This window comes from Alligator sinensis, unplaced genomic scaffold (genome assembly GCF_000455745.1).
Source record: "Alligator sinensis unplaced genomic scaffold, ASM45574v1 scaffold993_2, whole genome shotgun sequence".
NCBI classification, from domain to species: Eukaryota; Metazoa; Chordata; order Crocodylia; family Alligatoridae; genus Alligator; species Alligator sinensis.
The window spans coordinates 3558-12864 of NW_005843395.1; the positions used below are offsets into that span (position 1 = coordinate 3558).

The following is a 9307-nucleotide window of genomic DNA, read 5'->3' on the forward strand; positions in this document are numbered from 1 at the left end:
GAAAGTCTTGATCCTCATCCACAGTGCCCAGCTAAATGGAGCCACCCCGTGTGCTTGAAGTACATGCTGATTTGAAAAAGTAGCCACTGATTTAGGCTGCAGTCACCAGGAGTCCCTGAAAGAACTCTGATTGATTCACTAGAAAACACTCCTGATACCTCATTTTGCAATGTGGTCCCTCCACAATCCCAGCCAGGTCTTCAGTATTTTGCAGCATTATTTCAGTACTGCATACAGGCATTTGGATGTGCTTATATCTGTTTCATAGTCATGCACAAGCTATTAACAAAAAAGGGCACCATGAGTCATGAACCCTAATAGTCAGCCCTGCCTACTCTGATGGACCAGATGGGCCATGTCAGGCTGTCTATGCCTGTATGCTACCCAACTGGCTGAAAGAGGCCTTAGGGCTCTTTTTAAGATCATCTGTGAGCATAGTGTATTGGTGGCTTAACACAAGTGCGTTCTGTGTGCTCTCAGCCTTGCCCAGGACTGGTCTCCCGACTCCTGTCTTTTACTTTTAATTCCTGGCTACACACCCTTGGCTCTGACCGTTTTGTTAGACTGCCAGCACGCCCTGTCACAGGTAGCTTGCTGGAGGCAAAACAGGGCAGTTCAGCATGCAAAACTGTGCTGGTACACAGGGCAGCAGCAGCTCCTGGCTGCCAGCAGCAGTAGCACAACCAGCCAGCTGTAGCAGGAGCTGTTATTTTTATGCCTTGGACACCATTGTTATGTTACTACTCCCTGATTATAAAACTAAACTAGTATTTTATTAAAAAACACATTTACTGAGGTCTTGTAACTACAGCTAGCATTTGAGCCAAATACAGAGAAATTGGCATTTTGGTGTCTAAACTTTTCTCTCCTGTTACCTGTGCTCTTTTCTCCAAGGTACCTGCAGGGACTGGACAGTATAAGAGGCTGTAAAACAAAATAGTACAGAACCTACATACATTTTTTGGCTAGCTTCTGAAAGACCAACCTCCACTGATATGCCTGCAAACTTGGTACACACCTTTCTACATAGAGTTCAAATCTATGAGGCCCCAGCTTGCAGGCAGATCCATGTATATGTAACCCCTCTCACAAAACTATATATATGTGGCAGCAGTGACTCAGTTTCCCCAAATGTATCTCAATTTAACAGGAGGGTACAAACAAGTTTGATTTATTTATACACATAAGCAAACAGCAAGCTGTAACCTGGCATTGAAACCTGATAACAAAATTACCCCTTTCAACATTACAGCTTAAAAATCCAACTCCAACAGTCTTGTAAGGACCTTTTGGAGGGAAACTCTTCACTTTGTGCGAAACCCCAGCTGTTCCAGATGGCACAAGGACTTTCACTGCTCCACAACCAACTGATTGCATTAACTTCTGCAGCCTTTTAAGTGGAACTCAGGCCTTTCTCTGTCACAGCAGTCAGATTCTCTCTCTGCAGGGGTCTCCACAGTGGGGAAATCGCTCCTTCTCCCACCGACGCTCAGACCAGGCTCCTCCACTATCTCCCTGTGGGCCTCTTTCAATGGTGCATGGAGCATATCAGGGAGCAAGGCCTCTCACCAGCTCCTTCCACCTGACTCCAGGCAAAATAGCTCCCACCTTGCTGCTCCTCTTTCCCACTTCCCCTCCAGCTAGCCTGTAAAGCAGTTTGGAGGCAGTAGTTGAACCCAGCTCCCACTTCCCCTCCAGCTAGCCCGTAAAGCAGTTTGGAGGCAGTAGTTGAACCCAGCTCTCTGGTCTGGTTTTCCTGGGTTTGGAGTGGCCCCACCCCTCTCTGCTTAATCCCTAGCAACCCAGGGGTGAGGGTTACATATATAAACCTTTACATTTCTACTTCACTGTTACTGTCATGCCAAATAAATTCTAGTGGCAAAATTAGAGTACATGTGAAATCTTTTACAGGCAACCCGCACTTAACGCAGTTTCGCTTCCCGCGGTTTTGTTATAGCACTCATTAAAAATACCTACCTGGTTTCACTTAGCACTTAGCCGTTTCATTATAATGCTCAGTGTAGGAGGTAGGGAGAAACAGTGGCAGTAGCGGCGGTGGCAGCAGCAGCGAATGAAACAGTGAGTGGCAGCCGGTGGGGGCCCAGGGTGGGGTGACAGGAGCCCAGGGTCAGCTCTGGCACATGGTGCTGTAGCGGCAGGCAGGCAGGGAGGAGCGGTGGTGGTGGCGAGAAGTGGTGGAAGGAGGCATGAGTGTGGGGCCTGGGCCAGTTCTGGTAGGGCTGCAGGAGTGCAGGGCCCGAGGCCAGGGCCAGCAGGAGTGTGGGGCCAGTGTCCAAGGACACATGTGCAGTGTCCCCCGCCCCAGCCCACAGTGGAGTCAAGCCTGCAGAGCCCCCCCCATCCCTGGGCTGCAGCTCGTGACCCATTCCACTCGGTCACGCAGTCATCCACTGGAGCCCTACTGCTCACCATTAATCCCTGCCTTCTCGCTGTTAATCCCTGGGTGGGCAGGTCCCCGACTCAGGCCCCGCAGGCGGGGCAGCTGGGGCTGCACACAGGTGCATGTGGCCAGCACGTGAGAGCCGGCAGGGACCATTATGGCCGTGGAACAATGAGGCCAGGAGGAGCTGATGCCTTCCCTGGTAGAGCCCGTGCAGTGCCTTGCAGCAGGGCCAGGGCCGGCAGGAGCGCAAGAACCAATTATATTTATTTACATTAAACCCTATGGGAAAATGGGTTTTGCTTAACGTGGTTTCGCTTAGTGCTCATTTTTTCCGGAATCAATTAAGAGTGCTAAGCAGGGGTTGCCTGTACTTAGACTCTGGAGTGTACGTACTGTGAGCACAACTGCATGCTCTAGAATTATCTAGCACTTTTGTTTTGTTTTGTTTTTTTTAATTCCCACCTAAACTGCTGTCATCAGTCCCCATAACTCTGACGCAAATGAGGGGTAAGACCCCCAGTGCTTCCTAGTTTCAAACACTGGGCTATAACAAAAGGTTTCCTTAGCCACTATATAAGGACAGTCACCCCCTCCTGGATCTCCTGGAGTGATGGATTTAATGACTGCCTCTATCAGGAGAAATTTCTACACAGTTGTCAGCACTCTAACAACAACTCTTGTGGCCAGAGCAATGTCATCTGGTGTTACTGTGGCCTGGGCAACTTATTGATGTCACTTGGTCACCTAGAGCAGTGTTTCTCAACCCGTGGGTCATGACCCAAAAGTCCATTGCCAGAACATATGAAAAGGTTGTGAACAAACTTTAAAAATTGATTCTCCTTTAAAGGAGAAAAATGTGGGAAACCGTGACTTTTCCCTTGCCCCCATACCCCACAGACCCCCTCCCCCCCACACACACACTGAGGGCTGGGGCCTGGGGGCAGCAGGTCAGGAGTGAGGGGCACTGGGTCAGGACTGGCCATTGATGTTTACAATAAAAATGTTTACGTATAAAAAAGGTTGAGAATCACTGACCTAGAGCCCAGATTTTTCTGCAAGCCTTTGCCAGGAGTCCTTGTGAAGGGCACTGAGCAACTGCAGGCTGATGACAAGTGTCAGACCTAGGGAATAGAGAGAATCAAGCTCAGAGGCTTATGGGAAAGGAACAGGGGTAGCCTTAATAACGCCTCCCCCCCCCCCCCAAGGGGGGACTTTGGGGGGTTTTCAAGGGGCCCCCCCCCCCCCCCCCCCAAGTGGGAACTTTGGGTGGTTTCCAAGGTGCCACTCAGTTGACCCCTTCATAGGGCAGTCCTCTGGTGGAGTGGGGTGGGGTTGGGGCTCCCTAGGCTGACTGCACCCTAAGGGCTGAACAGGGCTCCCCCTTGAGGGACTTGAGCTGAGGCAATGCCCCTGACATCCCCTGCCACTAGCCTTGGGGTCTTGGGTGGGGCAGGCTGTAGCTGAGGCTCTGTGTGTGTATGTGCGTGCATGTGTGTGTGTGTGGAAGGCAAACTGGTATATGTGCATGTCTGTGTGTGTGTGTGTGTGTGTGTGTGTGTGTGTGTGTGTGTGTGTGTGTGCATGGCACCATAGGCAATGCGTGGGAGAGACATGGGGGGGCATATGCCACCACCACTGGCTTCTGCGGGAGGTCGCCGCTTGCCACCCTCCCCCTGCTCCTTGCTGATGCTGCTACCTACAAACGGTCTCAGAAGGCACCAGTTGTTCATGCATGGTACACCGCTGTGTGTGGAGGAGACATTGCTCTGTGTGTGTGTGCGTGTGTGTGTGTATAGGACATACTGCTGTGTGTGCATGTCTGTGCGTGCACAGCACACTGCTGTGTGTGCATGGTGCGTTCCTGTGTGTGCATGGCATGTTGCTGTGTGTGCAAGGCACATTGTGCTCTGTGTGTGTGTGGAGGACATGTTGCTCTGTGTGTGTGCGCATGGCACATTGTGTGTGTGTAGGACACACTGGTGTGTGTGTGTGTGTGTGCAGGGCACCATGTGTCCTCCTCCTCCTCCTCCTCCCCCACCCCAGGCGCGGCGGCAGGCAGAGGGTTAAGGCGGAGGATGATGCTGCCGCTGCCGCATCCTTCGGCGAGCGCCCGCATTACATCACCGGCGCCGGAGCCCATTCGCTGAGGGGTCTCCTCTCTCTCCCTGCGTCCACCGCCCCGGGGGCCCGCTCTCGCTGCCGAGCCCGGGTGTGTGCGGGGCGGCGCCTCCCGCCCGCCTCCTGCCCCCGCTAGCGCCGGTGCCGCACCGCTGGGGAGGATGGCGGAGAGCGAGGCCGAGACGCCCGGTACGCCCGGCGACTTCGAGAGCAAGTACTTCGAGTACCAGGGCGTGCGCCTGCCGCCCTTCTGCCGCGGCCGCATGGAAGAGATCGCCAACTGCCCCGTCCGCGACAGCGACGTCTGGATCGTCACCTACCCCAAGTCCGGTACGGCCGGGGGGCGCCGCCCGGCCCGGGCTGCACGGGTGGAGTGGGGGGTCTGGGCCGAGGAGCTGGCAGGGGTGGGCCGGGTGTGCACGCACACGCGCACACACCAGTCTGCCCTCCACATGCACACACACGCAACTGTGCTCTCATGCACAGAACAGTGTGCCCTCCACACACATACGCACAGCACTGTGCCATGCACACAGAGGAGTGCCATGCACACAGAGCAGTATACCATGTACACACACACATACACAAAAGGATGTGCCCTATACACACAAGCAGGCATGGTTCTTTGATTAGGTGTGATCTCTTTTATTAGACCAACTAAATAGTTGGAAAAAACGTTCTTTGCAAGCTTTTGGGCACAAACACCCTTTGTCAGGCATAGGGAGACTCACTGAAGGGTGTTTGTGCCCAAAAGCTTGCAAAGAACATTTTTTCCAGCTGTTTAGTTGGTATAAGAAAAGGGATCACACCTACCCAAAGAACCTTGCCGGCCTCTGTCCTTAGACCAATACAGCTACACCCTACGCTCCCTATACACACGTGCACATACACAGAACAATGCACCCCCCAGACACATGCGTACACAGAGCAATGTGCCATGTTACACACAGCAATGTGCCATTCACAGATCAGTGTGCCCTCCAGACTTGCACACACTTTCGTGCTACACAAACAGAGCAACTTGCCACGTACACACACTGAGCAATGCACCTACACAGAGCAACATGCCCTCCATACACATGCACACATACAGCAATGTGCCATGCACTTGCACAGTAATGTGCCATGCACACACATACACAGAGCAAATGTGCTCTCTGCGCGCGCACACACACACACACACAGAGCAATGTCTCTGAAGCGCTTTGGGACCCCAAAGAGTGCTCTAAAGGTCACCAGGACTTGGCTTGTCTCCAGATGAACCTCTCTCCCCCCTCTCCCTGCATAGCACCCTCCCCGCACCCATGGAAGTTGCATCTATGGCTCCTATGGGATTTTGCATTGGACAAGGGCTTTCTGAGCCACCGACTCCGCAGCAAAATGGTAGGCAACTGAATAGCTTCAGCAGTGTCATTGGGGTTTGGCCTCCCTGCTAGGGCAGACTTTGGCTTGGTATGGGGGTTTTTTGAACTGTAGAAATCTCAGCATGTTTTATGGAGAAATAGTTTAGCTGGTGAGGGTGATGAGGCTGCCCTCTTTTCAAACGTTCCTTAAGGCATATTAAAGCAAGTTGCAGGACTAGGGACAGCTCTGCAGCCTGAATGTTTTTATTTTGGGTGGTGCGGGGAATGACTATCCCTTTCCTACATATCTTACCCGCATAAAAAGAAGGGCCGGATGGGGCTATTTTTGTGGTGAAGCACCTTATTCTATGACTCTTATGACTGTGGCCTGCTGCACAAGTAAGATACTAGTCAGGTTGAGGTACTTGTGTCACAGTCTAGGCTAAAATAAACATGTAAAAGCAGGTGATAGGAACAATCAGTCACTAACGAAAAGAAAAGGCAGAGCCTTCTGTGAGAACCTAAGCTTGAAGTATATCCCCACTAAACTGGTTAAATAGAATCTCAAGAAATGTCCCATAAGTATGTTTCTGCCATAAAAATAGCCTTTGAGTTCATTAGTGTGGGATCTAAGAATTTCACACAATATTGTTCTCCCTGTTTTCAAACAAAAAATGCTCAGGCTGAATTAATATAGATACAGTGCTGACAGCAAGGAAGGAGACAGTATGGTAGCTTCACAGCCTACCTGATAAAGCCAGAAACAGAGAGGGATGGAGACTTTTTTTTTATATACAAATCAATTAATGACTTTTTCCCTGGCAGTGAAACAGTTCCTTTCTGGAAAATTCAAAGTCCGTTGTGCCAGAGATCAGAGCTGTCATCTCTTTCAATTCAAAGGCAAAATCATGGTATTTTATCAGAGTAAATTAATTACTGGCTTTTTTTCCTTTGACTGTTATATGAAAGTGCCTTATGTCTCTTCATTTTCTTGAAGTGCTATGTGAAATTGTATATATACTCTTTCAGAATAGAAGACATACCATCCTGTCATTTTTCAGTGGATGTTTCAATGTTTAGTTCAGTGTTGTTTCTTAATATTTACCTAATAATGCTGCCATTAAAAGATTCTAGTCAATATTTGGCAGATATTTACAGTAAACTGTGTAGACAGAACAGTGGCCCCAAAATGCTAGGATTGAGAACAGAAAGCTACATCTTCATTGTTCTTTTTACCCATTTCTTTAAAGATTTATGAGAAGCAAGAAGCAATAAAGGCACCATTTAAATTTTTTCAGCTTGTTAATATTTCAGTTTTGTAAAGTATTACCAGTCCTGAATGTTATGCATTTTATTATAGAACCTAAGTTGTATACTGGCAAGCTGTAAAATTCACTTTATTATCTTCAGCTTCACCTTGGAATGAACCCTGTGCCAATATAATGGGTCCGGGGACAATAGCTTAATGCCCATAACTTTATCACTATGGATAAGCAGTTATATATAGTCATACTTTACCCACAGTTATGGTGATGATGATGAGCAGCAACATCAGAGTAGCACCGAGAGGCCCTTCCTGAGATCAGGACTCCATTATGCTAGGTACTGCATGTATACCTAGTAGCAGATAGCCCTTGCTCCAGAAAAGTTATTGATGCAGTCAAGGTGAAAGACAGGTGAAAGGAAGTTGGAAAACTGAGTCCCAGAGAAGTTAAGTGATTTGCCCAAGATCACACAGGAAGTCTGTAGCAAAGCCAGAAACTGAATCTAGCTTTTTTGGGCCTTAATTTAGTGCCTTAACTAGAAACCTGAGAGTTTATCTTTCTTTCTCAGTATAAACCATTGATAAATAGTCCTCTGGTACGTAAAGCTGATTGGAATTTTTCATATGTAAAGATTTTTCATCCAAGAAAGATATATCTAAAAAAAAAAAATGCAATTTCACGCAAGATTATCAACCATGTAGAATTTTTTTTCATTTTTTTCTTGAAACATTTTGTCTTTTTCTAATTTTTTAACCATTTTTAATGGAAAGTATTATAAAAATATTAAAAATTAGTCATCAGCTTTTTGTCAGGTTTCATAAATATAACATTTCCATATTTGTTGATAAACATTTTGAAGAAAAAAGTCATACCAATTTGAAAACAATGAAAAATGCACCAATTTAAAATGTTTTCAAAGGAAAACAACTTTTTTTTCCTTCCCATTTTTGTTCCTTTTTTTCCTTCCTTTTTTTTTGACAGAGCATTTTGTTTGACTTATCCTACTCATTACTGTTTACAAAAAACAAAGCTATCTGTTAGCCCTGGAATGGAGGTCATTGCTTCTAGCTATTATATTTCTATAGCTATGTGCTACAGTATAATGACAGAAGGATTTATCTATAACTGCTTGCTATATGGCTGTTTTTTTGGCAAAGAACATAAACTAATAGCTACATTAGGCTGTAATGGCCATATTTCCTGGCTAGGACTAGCTGAATGTGCACAATGGTTAACTAAAAATTAGTTAACCACCTTCTATAAACTATTCTGTAATTGAAGTGAGTACATTTATTGGGAATTATCTTAGATAACGACTTCTGAACTATGGTGGATTTACTGGCAGTAATGTAATACATTTAATGAAAAAATGTATTTAATATGATGGCAGCTTAAATTAATGTTCATAGTTCCTTATAGTCCTACACCTTCCTCTAACAGATTACTTAAACTTGGGAAATTCCCAATCTATGAAAATGTCATGCATGCAACCAAAACACCCGTACTTCATGAAATTCCAAGGCATTAAAGAAAAGGGTCACTAATTTGACCTTTTATTGTAACTCTTTTGACTGAAACAGAGGTACACTATGGATGAAAGTGGCCGATTATGTGCTGTTTTGGTTGAGAACAGAAAATGGAATGCCATTATATATTGGATTAAACCTGTGGTTCTCAAACCTTTTAGACTCAAGGAGCCCTTCATTAGATTCAAAGCACCCTTCGGGCCATACCAGCTCTTAACTTTTACTGTCTTTGGGCACACCTACACAAGATGTTAATGTGCATTTATTTAGTACTTGTATAATTAAGTACTAAATAAATGCACAGTAACTAGAGTTATTGCACAGCAGCGCTGATGAACACCTTTTTAGTGATGCTCTTGCACAGTAGCCTAATAATACAGTAGCAGTAGCATATTAACACTGTGCTGTGACACGTTACTGCGCACTATTATTCAGCTACTGCACAGTTAGTGTCTCATGTAGACATGCTCTTTTTTGATTGTGGAAAAATAATAGAGCAGTTTTTCTGTTGCAAAGAACTCAGAAAAACCACAAAAGGCCAGAGTGGTTTTGACACTGTGGAGTCCTATTTGGAATCTTGTGGCACCACTGTATTACAACCTGTCAAACCTTATTTTAATATACATATTCATATAGCAGACTAATGTACTC

General features: G+C 46.7%; 1 protein-coding gene across 1 annotated transcript in view; it reads left to right on the forward strand.

Annotated features, from left to right (window-relative positions):
* The first annotated feature begins 4683 nt into the window (after window positions 1-4683).
* The window catches only part of SULT4A1 (sulfotransferase family 4A member 1), a 53619-nt gene continuing 48995 nt past the window's right edge, over window positions 4684-9307 (forward strand). The window contains exon 1 of the mRNA XM_006038553.3: window positions 4684-4852. Within this exon, the coding sequence (XP_006038615.1) occupies window positions 4684-4852 (169 nt within the window). The remainder of the gene's footprint in view (window positions 4853-9307) is intronic.